This window comes from Galeopterus variegatus, unplaced genomic scaffold (genome assembly GCF_000696425.1).
Source record: "Galeopterus variegatus unplaced genomic scaffold, G_variegatus-3.0.2 Scaffold3424, whole genome shotgun sequence".
Lineage (NCBI taxonomy): Eukaryota > Metazoa > Chordata > Mammalia > Dermoptera > Cynocephalidae > Galeopterus > Galeopterus variegatus.
This window is the reverse complement of record NW_007729535.1, coordinates 215,639-234,679: the sequence shown is the minus strand read 5'-3', so window position 1 is coordinate 234,679 and position 19,041 is coordinate 215,639. Positions and strand designations below refer to the sequence as shown.

The window sequence follows — 19,041 nt, the reverse complement described above, 5'->3', positions numbered from 1 at the left end:
TCATCATGTTGTCTAGCTGAGTTTTCTTGTATCTCATTCAGTTTCCTTAGAATTATCTCTCGAAATTCCTTGTCAGTCATTTCAAGTGCTTCTTGTTCTATAGGAACTAGAGCTTGAGACTTATTATCCTTTGGTGGTGTACTTTCTCGATTTTTCGTATTTCTAGTATCTTTTCTTTGATGTTTATTCATTGTGGCAGGGGGTTTCACAGTCCACAGGTTTGACACTATTGACTGACTAAGATGTTGCTGTGGTTGCCAATTTGGTATGGCTACCTCAGTGACTGCTCAGTTGGCCACTAGTGCCTTGCATGTGTGGTTGCCTTGGGTCTTGGGCCTCTCCGGGGAGCCACCTCTCTGGTCAGCTTGGACTTGGCCGGGCTGCTGGGTCAGGGGGCGGTACCATAGGGTGTGTGGTCTCTGCTGAGCTTCCATCTCCTGTGCTGACTTCTCCCTGTTCCGTGCACTCTGGGCTGGGCTGCTGGGATGCGCAGAGGCACCGCCTGCTGGATGTCTCCCTGCTCCATGCGCACTAGGCTGGGCTTGGGATGGAGCCGGGTGGCGGCGGTGAAGCCTACATGCTGCTGGATCACGTGGCGGCGGCCCCCCCACAGGGTGTGTGGACTCTACGAACTTCTATCTCCCCTGCTGGACGTCTCTGTGCTCCGTACGCATTGGGCCGGGCTGCTGGATTGCACGGCAGTGGTGTGGTCCCCATGGAGTTCCCGCCTCCCCTGCCGGATGTCTCCCTGCTCTGTGCGCACTAGGCCAGGCTGGGAACGGAGTCAGGTGCCTGCGGTGAAGCCTACCTGCTGGATCACGCAGTGGCGGCCCCACAGGGTGTGTGGTTTCTGCGCAGCCTCCGCCTCCCCTGCCAGACGTCTCCCCTCTCTGTGTGCACTGGGCCAGGCTGGGAATGGAGCCAGGTGGCGGCAGTGAAGCCTATCTGCTGGATCGTGCAACAGTGGCCCCGCAGGGCATGTGGTCTCCGTGGAGCTTCTGCCTCTCCCGCTTGGATGTCTCCCCATTCCGTATGCACTTGATGTTATGTTTTTATAGTTTAAATCGGTTGATTTGTGGGAGAGAGTGACGCTAGGGACCATCTATTCTGCCATCTTGACTGGAAGTCTCTCTTGTTTTCTCTGACTCTGCAGCAAAGCTGCTACTGTATTTTGACTGCTCACTTGTGGGAATGCTGCTCTGGGGCCCCATCCAGGTCTTCTTGAGGCCTGTGCAAAAAACCTATTCCCCAAGGAGGTGAGGCAGGTCCCAGTGTTGAGTTGGGATGTCAGGTGGGGACTACTATCCGACCATGGCCCAGAATTTCCAGGGTGGCCTCTGGGCCCATTTGCTCAGTAAAGGAGGACTGGGAAGAGTTTTTCTCCTGATTCTGTGTTCTTGTTGGTCTTGGCAGGTGATGGTTTGGAAGAGTAACTTTGATATTGTTGACTATGGAGAAGTCATAAAAGTGCAGAGGCCTCCGACCACACTGGCCAGCTCCATCAGGAATCTGGTAAGTGGCTTGGCAGGCGTGTCCTGGGCCCTGTGACTCTGGTGGGCTGGGTCATGGTGAGCAGCACTGGGCTCAGAGATGGTAAGGGGCTGAAGGCTTGTGCCGGTCATGGAAAGGGACTATAGTAAAAGCTTGTCATTTACCAAATAATATTTTGGCATTTATGGTGCTTTGTTTCCTGTCTAGAGTGAACAAATAAGACATAAAGAAGCTGTTAAAACAAGCTGCCGGGTATGCAGGCCCCATACTGTTTGGTGGGGGAGTGTTTCCGTGGCACATGCTGCTGGGTGATTGAGGCCTTGGGAAATGAAGGACCTCTCCCATACTGAATCCTGGGCCATAGGACCCAAATGTGAGGTTCCTAGAGCGTTCAAGGCCTGAAACCACAGCTGGAACAAATGGGAAAGGCCCCAGCCCCATTGCTCTCATTTCCTTTTTTTTAAACTACGGAGAGGAAGTTTCTCAGCCATGAACCACTTTTAGTACTGTTGTTCATAAAAGGGCATTCATTATTCCTGAATTTAAATAGTTAATACTTTTTGACAAATATTTGGGAAAAAACAATTGATAACTGATATAGTCTCATTAAATAAGGTCATCTTCAGCTTTGGCTGAACTAATTGTTAAAGCCAGGGTTGTGGCATTTGGAGGGTTTTAAGCTCCTATGGCCACAGGCTGTTTAAATTTCTCCCTTGTACCTTAGAGGCAGTGTGGAAACTGCCACACAAGGAAACTGGCCCAAACAACAGGAAGTGGCTCACCCAAGGCCACCAGCGAGTCAAGGCTGGGGCCCCAAATAGAAGCAGGAAGCATCCTGAGTCCATCCCGGGGCTTTGTGTGGCTCTGGCAGATAGACCTCCTCCCTGTCCCCACCCCCCCAATATGTCTTCATTCTGTGTGCTGGGGTTGATCTCTAGTTCAGGTTGGGATTTAGTTTCTCTTCTAAGGGTTGCCCTCCTTAGCTGGGAGGTTTTGTTCTTCTTCTGCACTTGCTAATGAATGGCTAGTTTTCAGCTTTTGGGTTTCTTGGGGGATGACTGGCTTGCATGAGGTCTGCTTGCTGCCAGTTCATCTTCTTCCTAGAAAGACATTTTAAACTGCAGGGTTGGGGTCCTCTAGGGCCCAGCCAGACCTCTAGGGTCCCTGCCCTCTCCCCTTTAATTCCCTGTCTGTTGGGCTCTTTCTGTGGGCCAGGCATAGCCAAGGCCTTTTACATGTGTTACCCTTTTATTCCTTACTGTCAGAAGACGTGATTGAAGCTATTGCTCCAGTTCACGGATGAGACACCTGGGGCTTGGTAACTTGCCCCAGATGCCAGGACCTGGGGCCCACCATGCTGGACCCTCTGAGCAAGGCTAGGCAAGCTAGAAATTGCACGTGGCAGAGGACTGCCTAGCAGCTCTTTCTTATCCCAGGGGAGGCACTGCCATCTGCCTTTTGGGAATGGTTCGTATCTACCAGTTGGGGGAGAATCCATATGGTTGTTAAGAAAATAACTTGGATGAGCTACCTCTTGTTACTTTAGTCCTGGCTCGGAGATGGGTTTGGGGCACCCTTGCTTCTCAGAGCTGTGGGGCCTGATAACCCCAGGACGAAGGCATACGGGGTGGGGGAGGCCAGCCCAACAGGACAGGGCATGGACAGGCGAACAGCTCAGCAGGGCTCATGGTAACCACTTGTCCCCAAACTACCTTCAGGCCCACGTTGGAGCTGTTATCACAGCTCTGCCCACTAGCTATCACCACATGGAGTTCAAATAGGGGAAAAGATGTGTGTTCTGGGGTCAGAGAACCATGGTGCCTGGCAAAGCACCCATTCTTCCCAAGCCTCCGTTTTCACAATGGGAACTGAATACCCACTAGGCCGGCTCCGAGGACTCCATGTGTAATGTAGATGAACTCTGCTACCCTATGAATTGACTCGTTAATCCTAAAATCCTTCTTGTTCGAGATCAGGGGTCTTTCCTTATTTGTCATAAGCCCTCCTGAGACTCTTGAGTGGATATATGGACCTCTTCCAGACACACGCCCTTGCCAACACCCACACACTCCCAGGCCAAAAGGAGAGCTAGGTTTTTTCTTTGTTTGTGTGTTTGTTTATATATATAACATAAAATAACTCTGTTCAGTGGTTTAGTTTTCTCCTGAGTTAGGAAGGGAAGCTGATGAGTATGTTCTCGTCCTTCCTGCCCAAGGGCCTCCCTGGTGCTGACATAATATCTGGGGACTGATTCTGTGGCTGGCCAGGATGTCTCAGCTCCCCAGGGAGCCCAGGAGCACTGCAGCCATGTCCTAGGAATCTGTGAGTTTGACGCGCCCTGCCTCTCCAGCTCTGTCCACATACCATCCTTTCCAGGGTTTCTCAACCTTGGCACTATTGATATTTTGGGCCAGATAATTCTTTGTTGTGGGGGCTGTCCTGTGCACTGTAGGATGTTTAGCAGCATCCCTGGCCTCTGCCCGCTAGATGCCAGTAGCATCCCACCCCTCCCAGTTGTGATGACTAAAAATGTCTCTGACATTACCAAATGTTCCCAGGGGGGCAAAACTGCCCCCAGTTAAGAATCATTGCAATAAGTCCTGCCTCAGGAGTGAGCCCAGAAAGGAAGCTGACCTAGCAGTGGGAGGAGTGTGGGAATGTGGCTGGGGCTGTCTTAGCAGCAGAAGGAACACACGTGTGGGATGGGGGAAGCATGGGCATGTGGCTGAGGACTGGCCATTCTAGCAGCCATGTGTGTGAGGACTCTGCTCAGTTGGGCCAGATCTGGACTCTTGCCAGTAGCTGTGGCCCAGATTTCTCAGCCTGGGTATCTAATAGGAGCCCATTTTGTAGGAACGTCATTTGGCCCATCAAATTTTGGAGTCTTTTAGAGGTGATTGTAAAAAACAAAAAAAAGACCTTTTGCCTTTAGAACTTGGTTTTCTTCACTTACAAGTGGAATGTGTTCTTATCCTTCCTGTCTAAAGACTTCCCTGGCTCTAAGATAATATCTGGCGAGTGGTTTGGTGACTGACCAGGTGGCTTGACTTCTCATAGAACTCATAAGCACTGCAGCTGTGTCCCAGGAACTTGTGAATTTGATGACCCTCTGCCCGCTTCAGCACTGTGTACACTGTGGCCCTCAGGCCTTGAAGCTGCAGAAACACTCCTTGGGCATTTGGGGATTTTAGGAAGCCTGTTGGGCCAGGTGTGGGTTTTGAATTCCTGACCATGTGCCCATGCCAGCATGGCAGTTGAAAGTCAGAGGACAGACCCTGCGTGGGACTGCTGCTCTGCCCACCCACTGGCAAACCATAGCAAGGGCAGTTCTGTGAGCCTCTGTCCCTCTGCCCTGGAGAACCCCCTGCCTGTGACCCCTTCTCTGACTGTGGCGTCTCAATTCTCAGATCTTGGAATGAAGGCAGTCCTTGAGTCCCCTCTGAACAGAGCTCTGTTCACTCTGGAGCTATTTTCAACCTCTGGTTGAAATTCAAAGCTTATTTTTAGGCACATTTCATGTTGAGAAGCAAAAGCCATTTCCCAGCCATTCAGAATGAGAATAATGGGTTCCATTTTCCCTCTATTCTTGGCTGAGTCGTGCATGAGGAAGGATTTCAGGGCTTGTGGCTGGGGAACTTTTCTCTGCTTGGAAGGTTGTAGATGAAGGATTCCAGGCTATGCTCTAGGTTGGGGGTGGGCAGAGAGCTCCATGTTCTGCCCTATGACATGCTGCAAGGCTGGAGAAAGGTTGGAAGGGCCACTTACAGGCAGATGAGTACCTTCCAGAGGGGCTGGAATGGGGGCAAAGAGTGGGGCACCCAGGAAGTTGTCTGTAGCAGGTTCTTGTGTTGGTGTTTTCAAGGGTCTAGTGCTTAGCTTTGTTCCCTGCTGCAATCCTGGCCTTCTCACCCTCTCTGCTTATCCACTCTCCTGCAGTCCATGCTTTGGGGCCTATCCCTGAGACATGAGGACCCCTGCGTCTTGGCTGACCTTGGATATAGCACCTGCTCCTTCAAACCCCAGCCACCATGGGACGTACTTCTCTGTCAACCAGAGAAGCATTTTTAACCACTTTTAAATAGTAAAGGTGCATTTATTTGAATGTACTGTTATTTTTGCCCTCCCTCCAAATGTCTGAGGGCCCATTATGCAATTGGGAAGGAAGGTTGTGCTGGGTGGGGTGGGAAGGGAAGAACACAGAGTTCTAGGTTGTTCATTGAAACTGGGAAACAACAACAACAACAACAAAAACACTTCCTGAGTTCTCAGGGTTGGCTGCTCTCTGGTCCAGACATTAACCTTGAGTTCTGGGGTCAAGGGCTTTTCTCCACTCACCTCCCAGGATCTCGTTTTAAGGAGAAAAGCTTACCTGTGGTTAAGAGCTTGGGTTCTGGGGCCAGCCCGTGGCTCACTCGGAGAGTGTGGTGCTGATAACACCAAGGCCATGGGTTCGGATCCCATATAGGGATGGCCGGTTTGCTCACTGGCTGAGCGTGGTGCTGACAACACCAAGTCAAGGGTTAAGATCCCCTTACTGGCCATCTTTAAAAAAAAAAAAAAAAAAGAGCTTGGGTTCTGGCTTCTGACCGACCTGTGATTGAATTCTGCCTCTGCCTCTGCCTTGCCTGGACTGTGTCCCTGGGCAAGTGGCCAGACCTCCTTGAGGCCTGGTTTCCTCTTTTGTCACATGGGGAGATGCCAGACCCTCCTTCATGAGATTTCATGGTCGGTGCATGCCCAGCTGCACGTGGCACCATGCCTACACATGTTCAATGCTCACCAAGCTTTAGCTATTTTAAAAATGTTCCTTTTCCCTCCTCTGTCCAACTGAGACCCAGTCAGGAACATGAATGTATGTTCAAAACCTGCTGGGATGAGGGACAGCAGACAGGGGTGGGGGCAGTTCTGACTGGGATAATTTTCCGTGTTGATTCTTCCCTGCAGGCCATCTTTGTGGTGAAGAGGCAAGCCTTTTAACATTTGACCTTTATTGTAGTAAGCCTCTTGCAATGATTCTCAAACTTTAGTGTGCGTCAGAATCACCCTGAAGGCTTGTTAAAACACAGTTTGCTGGGCCCAATCCCCAGAATATCTGATTCAGTAGGGAATTTGCATTTCTTACAAATTCCTAGTTGATGCTGATGCTGTTGGCCCAGGGACCCATTTTGAGAACCACTGGTCTATTGGAAAACAGTGTAGCCAATTGTAACTGTAGTATCCTGGGCAGGGGGATGGTGGGTGAAGAAGAGAGTCTCTTTCCATTTGGGAAGTTTCCATGACTTGTGGGGACTGCAACTTGGGAGAGACAATTGCAAAATCAATGTTGCTCTCAGCTGCCTGTAGTTTGCTTCTTTTCAGAGAAGGAAAAGTGGTGAGGTCTTGGTTATAATCCCAGTGCAGTGTTTTGGGGTTTTTTTGTCCTTTTTGAGACCGGCCACAATGCGCTCAGCCAGTGAGCGCTGTGAGCACACCGGTCATCCCTATATAGGATCCGAACCTGCGGCGGGAGCGCTGCTGCGCTCCCAGTGCCGCACTCTCCCGAGTGCGCCACGGGCTCGGCCCCCAGTGCAGTGTTAAAAGAAATCCCAGTGGTGCCCTGTGGGCCCTTTATCAGCACCACACTCTCCCGAGTGAGCCACGGGCTGGCCCCTTGTGGGCCCTTTAAAGCCAAAGGCACCTGCCAGTCTCTATATATAGCCAGGCAGGCAGATGTGTGGTTTTATTACCAGCCAAGGATATCAGTAAGAAGGAAGAAGGTACTCACTGAGTGCAGCTCTGCTGTGGGCCTCTGACAGACCCGCTGTCCTATCTTGACTCTCCTGTCTTGCCTGTTAGTGATGCTGCAATTAATCCAGTCACCTGTTCCTAAATCCACGTCCTCCAGGCCACCTGCCTCCTGCATTGTCCTCAGTGTCTCCCCTACTGTCTCGGTGTCCCTGCCTCCCTCCTCTCACCCTGCAGATGTGGGTGCCTAGGCCAGCTCCCGTCCTCCAGAGAGCCTGCTTGGTTTTAGGGAAGCTGATGAGTGTGAGTCTATGACACCTGAGCTGGAGATGGCCTGGATGTTTGTGGCTCAACATTTAAACCCCCAGATGAAGGCCTTATTTGCCGAGGCTTTGGCAAAGTGTCTCCAGGTAGCAAGAGCAGGGATAGCCCTGAAACCGTGATGGCGGGAGAGATAGCATGCCAGGAACAGAGGCCGGAATTCCCTTCTCTGGGCTGATGGTAGTTTCCTGCCACTGAAAAATTCCCATCCATTCTACAAGCAAGTAGTTCCTTTTCCAGAGGAGGGTTGCATGATGCTGAGGAAGGAAGGCCTGGTGAATGACTTAAACCAATGGGAGGAGGTATGTTCTCAGACATCCAGCGCAGGGCATATTAAGACAATCACCATGTCATGAAGATGGAGAAGGCTAACTCAGGAATCCAGACAAAGCCTGAAAGGCCCTTGGATCTATCTCCGCATGCACTGGAACACACCTAACACATAAATCTGACCACACACACCCCTTTGAGAGCTCCATTATCTCTTAGTCCCAGAACTGTTGTGGGTTTTCCTTTCCCCCTGGCAGCCAAAGTTTAGGTTCAGGGTTATTGGAAACTCCACATTTGCATGTAGGGAAATGAGTCTGAAACACAGGTGGGGTCTCAACTTTGTGATGCTTTACTACAAGGCACACTTGGTCCCAGGCGGGGCCTGGTTGCTGCCTCAGAGGACCTTTCATTTCAGCCACTGGGGCCACTGCTGTGACACTGCTAAACTGTGACACTGCTGATGGTGATGACAAGCAATCTACAGCCCTGTCAGTCCATGCTGACAAATCACCTCTCCATGTGAGAGGCAACAGGGGCCACAGAAGAATCTTGTACCATTTGTGTGGTGCAAAGCAGAGTGGACAAGAACTGAGGCCTTTGACATTTAAGGATCTTTCTTTCTTTCTTTTTTTTTTTTTTCCCTTTCTGTTCCATACTATTTTTTCAAACCCAGAAGCCTGAAAATGGAAGAAATTAGCCACTTGTAGAAATAAACCCAGTTGCTTAGGTCTTACTATGATTCTTTGGGCCACTGTCTCCTATTCCCAGCAGGGTTATCCTCATCCTGTTAGTCTCTTTCCAGGTGGTACCTCCTCCATGCAGCCTTCCCTGGGAAGCCAGCAGGTTGTGAATTCTTCCTGCTCCAACTCCCCAGAGCCCTCTCCTTCCAGCAGCAGCCCCCTTCTCCTCTTGTCAGTTATTTGCAGGTCTAACTTGTCTCCCTGGAGGGCTGAGGCCTTGCTCCCCTCATGGTGCCCAGCATGTGCCTGGTACAAAAAGTGCTCAGGAAATTGGAGTTAAGAGGTCATATGCCCTCAGTCTGTGGGCAGTGTGGGTTGAGTGTGTGAAGCTAGAGGTGGGCTCTGACTCTTTCTTTTGGAATTTTTGCCACTTTCTGGCCTCATTTGTCATTTGGGGGCAGATGGCATGGTGTGATATGGTCAGTGACCAGGCGATAGGGAATGGTAGAATCTGCACATCTGGACTAGAAGTTTCAGAACTTCTTTTCGTTTTAAATGGAAGAAAACTTTTTGCAGTTTATATTTTCCAAATTGGATAGCAGCATCGACCATGTGGTGTAAGGGTGTTGGATAATGCTTGTGTTTATGTTCTTATTGGTTACCATGGGGAAAAAAATCAGAATAGATGGTTTCCATGGAGATTATCTTACAGTTAGTTTCTTTGAAGGTCCAGACATTGCTGCAGGGTTCACTGAAAACTCTCAATGCCATCAGGGGCTTTCTCTGTGGCAATGCCAAAGTCTGGTTGGAACATTCCATTGACTTAGACAAATCATCTGCCTCCTGTGCTTGCAAATCCCAGGACACTGGAGTAGGGATGATCCTGTGGCTCATCTTCCTGTTGAGGTCCCACCTGGCTTCACTGCCACAGATCATTTTAGTCACTGCGAAGCTTTTTTTATTAAACAAAACAGAAAACCTTTGGATTGTGGAAATTTTCAAGCTAGCACAAAAAGTAGAGAATAATATAATGAACCCCCATGTACTCCTCAGCTAGCATCAACATTTTGCCAATTTTATTTTGTCCATTTTCCCCACATTTTTTAGAAGAGTTAGAGCATTTTTTAAATCATAGATATATCGTTTTACCCTAAATAAGGACTTTTCTTGGTTATATAACAGCAATGCACTTATCACACCCAACAAAATTAATAATTCCTTATATCAGATACCTAGTCTGTATTCACATTTTTCTGCAAGAATGTTGACTTGTGCTTTCCGTTTGAATAAGGACATGGGAAGCTCTGAGAAACCCACATGCCCCCACCCCTGCCCATGGTTCTGGTGCATGGAGAAGCCGTGGTCAGGCCTGGGGGCAGGGGAGCTTCTAGGTTCACACCACTTTCCCACTGTCCTCAGAGAGAGTTTGGTACTATGAGCTCCTTGTTCTTTCCTGGAGATGTGTCAGTGACAGGAGGGCCAGCTACTGTCAGCTGTCCTGGGGAAGCATCCTCTGGGGGGCGCTGGCCCTCTTTGAAGTCTGTGAGCTGGGGGGTGGGGTGATGTAACCTTCCTTCACTACAGTTATTTGCAACTTCATTTTCCAGGAAAGGAGAGGCTGTGAGACCCTGTGGGACACAGCCTCCCTCGACTCCTCCCTGGGAAGCGTGGGGCCATTGGTGAAGGGCTCTGGCCAATCTGAGGCCTGCTGCCTCTGTGGGTTGGACAGAGCCAGTCCTGATTATCTGTCTCGGCAGGCTTTGCTCATGTCCTGTGAGGCTGCACAAAATATGAATTACTGAGTTTGAGAGTGATGCCCGGGGTGTGGTTGGTGGCTCTAACACTCTCCATTGAACTAAGTACAAGGAGAGTTTAAAATAGCCAGCCTTTGTTCCCGAGGTTTTAAAAATTCAACTCCAGTAGTTACAATGAGCTGTCTTCAAGTGGATCTATAAATAAACCGCTACTGTTCCTCTTTGTCACCAAGAGCTTCAGCATCTTCCGGAGACATCGGCTTTGCCGCTCATCTTCATTAGGTGCCTCTCATTTGTGGGGCAGCTGCAGCTGTCAGCAAGCTGGGCTGACACACAGAGTTTATAATGACAGTAACACATTCACTTTTTAAAATCCACAATCCGCCAAAATTAACTACACAGGGTAACTTTGCATTGGAGAAATACTGTCACCATTGATCAAGGTCAGCACTACTGGTACTAAGTCCTGTCTGCATGGACCCTGTGATATCAAGCACATTGCTTTTGTGGTGGTGTCAGAAATTTATAACCTAAGTCCACTCATGATAAAACATCAAAGAGACCTATATTGCGGGACATTTGACAAAATAACTGATCAATATTCTTCAAAAGTGTCAAGCTCATGAAAGAGAAGGGAAGACTAAGGAAATGACACAGATTACAGGAGGCTAAGTATATAATAAATTCAGTGTGAAATCCTAGATAAGATTCTGGAACATCAGATCCAAGAGCATTAGTAGAAAAACTGGTGAATCTCAAATGAGGTCCTAGTTTGGTTAATGATATTGTCCCATTGTTAATGTCCTGGTCTGTTCATTGTCCTGTGTTTATTTAAGATGTTAACACTGGAGGAGGGATATGTGGAAATTCTCTGTACTATTTTTTGCAACTTTTCTCCAAGACTAAAATTAGATCAAAGCAGTATAATTTAAAAAAAAAATCTACAGTCAACACTTGGGGTTTATCAGAATCCTTGATCTTCTTTTTCCCAGGGTGCTTCGGCTCAGGTGTTTGCTGTGGGGAAGGTAGGCATTACTGTCTCCAGGTGGGCAGTAGGTAATTCTAAGATACTCAGCACCAGCCTATAGTGGGCCCTGGGGAATGTTGTGGAGCTGATCTAAACCTGCCCTAATGGGAGCTTGAGCATGTTCAGAGAGAATGCTCTTACACACGTGTTGTACACCAGCATGGGGCCTGCAGGGAGGGGATGTCTGCTAGTCCATATTGTCATTTCTGAAGTTGCTCCAGAGGTGATTCTGCTCCAGGAAATATGGGACAGACTGTCAGCAGGAGTGTGGCTGGCCCTAGATGGACCTACCTCCTCCTAATGCTTCCATGGGCTATGTAGGGTCCTAGACCACGCCCCTGCCCCCTACTCCTTCTCTGTGTTCCTGACCCCATCTCTGCCTTGCTGCCCACCATTGTGTGTTTTGGGCTGTAATAAGATGTGATGATCTGGAGGATTTCAGTCCCTAAAGGCTGGGGGTTGTTTTTCTGCCCCCTCAGAACCATTCCAGGGAAGAGGGCCAGGGACTGCCTCTGTTCCAAGGAATATTCTCGGTGCGTGATGCTGCCTGCTTTCTCATGGCCTCCACCAGTTAGAAATTGATTAGTCTCCCCACCTTCTCCATTTTATCTCACTCCTTTCTCCTCACTGCATCCCTCACTTGTGTGTGTCCTGTCAGTAAGACAGACTTTCCAGCTACACTTCTTTCCCTGGGGGCATATTTGGACTTTCCATTTCCTGCCTACCAAAGCAATCCTTTCACTCTTTTGAAAAATTGCCCCCTCTTGTGTGTGGAGAAACACATGGAAACCTTTGCAGGGCTAGGCTGGGGAGTCAGCAAATTGGTGGGGATTGAGCCCAGGAATGGCTGTCACAGCCTAGGGGCATGGGCCTTGGTCTTGCCTTGGGCCTGGGTGAGGAGAATGAGGTTTCTTGGTTTGTGCATTTAGCATCTCCCACATGCCTACAGGCCTGTGAGTGAGGCAGGTGTAATAGGACGACAGAGGCACCTATGATCCTTGCTTCAAGGGGACCACTCTCTGGTCAGCGAGATGAGAAAGTGCACCAAGCTGCCAATGGTCCTGGGACCCAGTGACACTGGTTCTGTGTGTGACAAGGCCTGGAATTCAAGGGTTGTCTCAGGCACATGGATCCTTCATCCTCCATTTTTGGCCCACCTTCGACTCCTTCATAACTCTTAGTCCGAAGGACGCACTGTTGGTTTACCATTGGAGGGGGCCTAGCATCAAGGGGTGGCTCTGAGACCTGACTGTGATCTGTGGTTCTGGAGCATCTGATTTGGTTTGGAGGCTGCTGTGCTGGCCCCTAGGGCCTGTGTCTCTGGGTCCCTGAGCTTTCACAGAGACCCAGCACCCTGCCCTCCTCAAAGCCAGGTGTGAGGAATGCAGAGGCACCCTGCATGCTCACGCCCTCTAGATGAAACCTGGTGGCAGTAACCAAACCCCATACTCAGGCTGGGGCTGGCTTGGAAGAACATTGGCAAGACTGCCACATAATCGGATGATTTTAAGAAACCAGAATTCCTCTTGGGTTCAGGACTATGTTTAGCATCAGAAGTTTCCTTTCTTGTTGCATTCCAGGCCAGAACCCTAAATTATAGGGCAAATAATGCTATAGTATATCTAGTCTGTAAATAGTGTGGTGAATACAGTATTAGGTTTCTTTTGAGCTTTGATTTGAGAAAACAGCCCTGCCTTTTCCACTCAAGAACCTGGACATGAGGATGAGCCCAAGTGAACTCTGTCCTGTTCCCTGCTTCCCTCCCCAGAACCAGGTTTAGCAAACATGGAGACAGGCAGACATGGATGCCTGTTAAACTTTTCATGATGGCAAATTGTCAAAGCCGAAAACCTGAATCCAGGACTAAGAAACATCTGTGTCTGTGAGTCTCCTCATCCTGCACTTAACTATGAAGTGAAGTGTTCAGTGAAAGATGAAGTTGAAAAGATTTAATCATGGTATGTGTGTGTGCATGTGTGTGTATGTCCATGTGTCCATCCGTCTGTTTTTTCCAGTTTTGTACTCAGCCCTGCTTTGGAATGCAGTGACATTCTATGGTGTCTTAAGTGGGCAGTGACCAGACATAGTGCCCACTTCAGTCTGTACAAGAAGGGTACCAGTGAGACAACCCTGCTGTTGACCCCAGGTCACCTCCTTTTGTCCTCTCTGGCCCAGACTCAAGCTGTGGACCAGTTCCTGGATACTTTTGTCCATTACAGAGTTTCAGTTTCAGGAGCAGGCCAGGCAGAGTATAACGTCCAATGTTAGATATTAAAAGAAAAGGAGAAATTTCCACCTTTCATAGGTTTTAATAATTGTCCTCTCCACCCACCTACCCCTCCGAGGGGGATGTTCTGTCGAGTCAGCTCACAAAATCTATGGTCAGGCTCCAGCTACTCCTGGCTGTTCACCAGGTGTGTGTAGACTTTGCTCCTATCAAGCTGTGTGTGAACCCCTAAGTGGCTGAGGCCTGACACTCCACAGACTGGGAAACCCTGCCTGGCGATGTCTGCTGCTCTCTCAGCCTCCACTGCTGGGATTGAGGCTTTGGGAATTGAACTGCACTGAAATGTGACTCTGGCTTTCTGTGTTCGGAAACTCTAATTCCCAGATCAATGGAAGACTTCATGGGCCTCACCTAGTGTCTTCTGCCTTGGGTTTGGCCCATTGGTAATACCCCATGGAGAGGTGGTGAGTTTCACCTTGAGTGCTGAGTGGCAGTGATGGTTAGTGTCAAGTGTGTCGTGTGATGGGTGGGTTGGGCTCCTAGAGGCATTGCAGTTGTAACTGCATCTCCCCCCCCCTTTTTTTTTTTGAGGTTAGCCTTTATAATTTACAAATAGTAACATTTTAAAAAGTGGACAGTTCTGTGAGTTTCGACAGAGTCATGTAACCACTGCCGATTGCGGTCAAGATACAGAATATTTCCATCATCTCAAAAAGTTCTCTTGTGTCTCTTTGTTGTCAATCCACTCCCTTCACCTCCAGCCTCAGGCAACCACTAAGCTGCTTTCTGTCACTATAGATTAGTTTGTATTTTTAGAACTCGATATAAATGGAATTATACAATTATGTATTTTTTTTTTTTGGTCTTTTTTTTCACTCAGCCTAATTATTTTGCGATTGGCCCCTATTGTTAGATTTATCAGGAGTTCATTCCTTTTAATTGCTGAGTAGTGCTCTGTCAAATGGATATACCACAATTTATTTATCTACCTGTTGACGAACGTTTGGGTTATTTCTAGTTTTGGCTATTACAAATAAAGTTGCTGTGAACATTCATGTACATTTTTTTCTATAAACGTATGTTTTCATTTTTCTTGCGTAAATACCTAGGAGTGGAATGGCTGGGACATAAAATAGGGTATGTTTAACTTTTTAAGAAACTGACAAACTGTTCTCCAAAGTGGTTGTACCATCTTACATTCTCAGCAGCAGTGTATGAGAGTTCAAGTTTCTTCACCTCTTCACCAGCACTTGGTATGGTCAGTCTTTTTAACTTTAGATCATTCTAATAGGTATATAGTAATATCTCACTATAGTTTTAACTTACATTTCCCTAACGACTAATGATGTGTAAAACATCTTTTTTTGTGGCTGTTTGCCATCTTTATACTAGGGTATTTCAAAAAGCTCATGGAAAAATAGAATTAAAAGGTAATACATGTTATAACATCAAGGTCAAGGGTTTGGATCCCTGTACCAGCCAGCTGCCAAAAAATAAAATAAAAGATAATACAAGTCTTTCCATGAATTTTTTGAAGTACACTCATATTTTATCTGATGAAGTGTCTCTTCAAAATTTTTTTTGCCTATTTTTAAAAATTGGGCTGTTTGTTTTCTCATTATTGAGTTTTGAGAGTTCTTTGTATATTCTGCATACAAGTCCGTTATCAGATATGTGATGTGCAAGTATTTTCTTCCAGTCTGTGGTTTTTCTTTTCATTTTCTTAACAGTGTCTTTCTTTTTTTCTTTCTTTCTTTCTTTCTTTTTTTTTTTTTTTTAATAAAGATGACCGGTAAGGGGATCTTAACCCTTGACTTGGTGTTGTCAGCACCATGCTCACCCAGTGAGCAAAGCGGCCATCCGTATATGGGATCTGAACCTGTGGCCTTGGTGTTATCAGCACCGCACTCTCCCGAGTGAGCCACAGGCTGGCCCCTAACAGTGTCTTTCAAAGAGCAGAAAGTTTGAATTTTGATGGTTTATTTTATGAATTTTTTCTTTCATGGATCATGCTTTGGGTGTCTTATCTAAGGAATCTACCTAATCCTAGGTCAAAAAGACTTTCTCCTGTTGTTTTAGAAGGAAAACGTATACAAATTTTATAGTTTTAGGTTTTACATTTAGGTCTGTGATCCATTTTGAGTTAGTATTTTTATCAGGTATAAGGTATGTACCAAAGTTCATTTTTGTGTGTGTGGATATTCAGTTGTTCCAGCAATTGTTATAAATACTGTCCTTTCTCTAATAAGTTGTTTGTGAACCTTTGTTAAAAATTAATTGGCCAGATGTCTGTGGGTCTATTCTGAACTCTGTTTGTTCCATTGATCTATATGTCCATCCTTTCACCAGTACCACTCTGTCTTAATTACTGTAGCGTTAGACTAAGTCTTGAAATCAGGTAGTATGAGTCCTTCATTTTGTTCTTTTTTCAAAATCGTTTTGTCTTTTCTAGTTTCTTTGCCTTTTCAGATACATTTTAGAACCAACTGCTTGATGTTTATAGGTAATTTGGAGGAGAACTGGCATCTTAACACCATTGAGCCTTCAATATATGAACGTGATGTATCTCTTCATTGATATAGGTCCTGTTTTTTTTCATCAGTGTTTTGTAGCTTTCAGCAGACAGATTTTGAACATGTGTTGTTAGATTTATATCTAAGCATTTTGTAGTGGGTTATCTGTGCCCTAACTCCCAGAACCCACGAATGTGACCTTACTTGGGAAAAGGGCCTTTGTGGATGTAATTAAGTTAAGAATCTCAAGATGAGATCATCCTGAATTACTGGGTTGGTCCTAAACCCAGTGACAAGTGTCATTATTAAGACACACACACAGAAGAGAGACACACAGAAGAGGAAAAGACCATGTGAAGACGTAGGCAGAGATTGGAGTTATGTAACCCCAAGCTAAGGAATCCTGAAGCCACCAAAGCTGGAAGAGTTGAGGAAGGATTCTCCGTTAGTGCCTCCAGAGGAAGTGTGGCCCTGCTGAACCTTGATTTCAGACTTCTGGCTTCTAGAACTGTTGAGAGAATAAATTTTTGTTAGTTTGAGCCACCAAGTGTGACAGTTTGTTATAGCAGCCCTAGGAAACTAATATCTACTTTTTTTTCTTTGCTATTGAAAAGATAATGGTCAAGAATTTTCTAAAAAATAATGAAAGGCATTGAACCGTATCCAAGAAGCTCAGAGAAACAATGAACAGGGTGGAGAAAAAACAAAGACAAAACCCTAGACAAGTTGTATTCAAACTTCTGAAAACCACAGACTTAACAAAAAAATCTTGAAGGTAGCCAGAGAGGTAGCTGGCCAGTTACCTCAGTTGGTTAGAGTACAGTTATAACACCAAGGTCAAAGAGAGAGAGAAAGAGAGAAGGTAGCCAAAAGAAAAAAAGACACCTATCCAGAATAATTATCATATGAAACTATACAAACAAAAAGAGATTGAAATAACATCTTTAAAGTGTTGAGAGGAAAAAAATGCCAACTCAAAATTTTATACTCAGTAAAAGTATCTTTAGAAATGAAGGGGAAATAAAGACTTTTTTTCCCCCAGACAAAAAAAAAAAAAAAAGCTGAGAGAATTCATTACCAGCAAACTTGTACTATAAGAAATGTCTGTTTTCTCTCTCTTCTCCTGGGATTCCAGTTACCCATGTGTTAAACAATTTGATATTGTCCTATAGCTTCCACTGTGAGATGCTCTGTTCTGTTTTTTCCATCTTGTGTTTTAGTTTGAGGAACTGATCTGTGTTTAAGGGCACTCATTTATTTTTCTCAACTGGCTTTGATGTAGCCCATCAAAGTCATGCTTCATCTCTGTTAACATGGCTTCTTATTTCTAGCATTCCATTTTACTCTTAATACTTTTTACCTTTCTGCTGAAATTCCTTGTCTGTTCATGTGCGTTGTTCAGTAGAACCTTTAACATATTAATCATAGTTATTTTAAATTCTGTGTCTGACAGTGCCAGCATCTAGGTCATCTGAGTCTGATTCTGCTGATTGCTTTGACAGTGGATTTTTTTGTTTTTTTTCCTCCTTGCCTTTTTGTGTCTCATAACTTTTGATTGAATGCCAGACATCATGTTTAGGACGGTAGAGATTGAGGTAAATAGTCAGTTTTATCAGGAGTTGAGCTTAGTTTAGTGTTACCTCATAGTTAGGCTGAGGTCTGGGTGTTGGAAGGTTTTCTCAGTATTCCTGCTCCATCCTCAGCTTTTGGTCTTCCCTATGAGCCTGTCCCTCAGACGGGTATACTCTTATGCTCTTGGGAATTTACCTCAGGATGAATCACACCTTGAGCCTCACCCATATCTGGTTTAGATGGGACTTTGGACTTTTGAGTTGTGCCAAAACAGCTTAAGACTTTTGGGACTATTGGGATGGAATGAGTGTATTTTGTATAGGAGGGGGACATGAATTTTGGGGGCCAGGGGTGAAATGCTATGGTTTGAATGTGTTCCCCAAAAGTTCGTGTGTTGGAAACTTTGTTGCCATTGTGGTGGTAAGAGGTGGGGCCTTTGGGAGGTGATTGGGTCATGAGGGCTCTGCTTCATGAATAGATTAATGTCATTATCATCCTGGGAGTGGGTTAGTTATTGTGGGAGTTCAGTCCCTTTTTCCTCTCTTTCTTGTGTGCTCTCACTCTCTCTTACCCTTCTGCTTTCTGCCCACTGCCCTTCCACTGTGAGATGACCCTTACCAGATGCCAGCGCCACGTTCCTGGACTTCCCAGCCTCTGGAACTGTGAGCTGAATACATCTCTTTTCTTTATAAATTACCGAGTCTGTGGTATTCTGTTATAGCAGCAGAAAATGGACTAAGACAATTGTCAATCTTTTTCTTGTTAGGATGAGATTAATGCTTTCCCTGACTCTATATCCTAGGCAGCAACTCCTTATACCTACTTGCATCTTGATGAAAAAGTGAGGCCATGGTCAATCCATAGACCAATCATGGAAGTCAACCCCAGATAGGTTGATTTATTGTCACAAGGAAAACCTACAAGCTGTTATGTTTTGTTTTTTAGTGAAGTTCTATGGTTTGGTTGTTCACGTATCTGGGTGGCTGATCATCAGCCACAGATATGTATGCAATTCCTGCCCTGTGTGAATGTTGAGCTCCTGGTGGCATATGACAGGCAGGCACAAAGGTAACAGGAACTGAGGCAGGCAACACATTAACCTACTGTGAGAATCCAAGGTCCCACACCAGGGTGGCATGAGAAGGGACACGTGCAGATCCTAAGTGAGATTTCCACAAAGTTAAATAAATTCATCTCTTTTTTTTTTTTTTATTTTGTCAATATACACTGTATATGATTATTATGGCCCGTCACCGACACCTCCCTCCCTCCTCCCTCTCTCCCCTCCCCCCCAAGAATGTCCTTTCCGTTTGCTTGTTGTAACAACTTCATGGAAGTATAGTTGTTATATCTTCTTCCCCACCCCACCCCCCCCCCGGTTTTTTTTTTTTGTTGGGGTGGGTGTGTGTGGTTTTTTGGGGGAATTTGTTTTTTTTTTTTTTTTTTTTTTTTTTTTTTTTTT

General features: G+C 46.3%; 1 protein-coding gene across 1 annotated transcript in view; it reads left to right on the top strand.

Annotated features, from left to right (window-relative positions):
* Nucleotides 1-1,413: 1,413 nt before the first annotated feature.
* Nucleotides 1,414-19,041, top strand: part of LOC103600718 (POC1 centriolar protein homolog A-like) — a gene marked incomplete at its 5' end in the record, with an annotated part of 44,157 nt that continues 26,529 nt past the window's right edge. The window contains one exon of the mRNA XM_008585044.1: nt 1,414-1,512. Coding sequence (XP_008583266.1) covers nt 1,414-1,512 — 99 coding nt within the window. The remainder of the gene's footprint in view (nt 1,513-19,041) is intronic.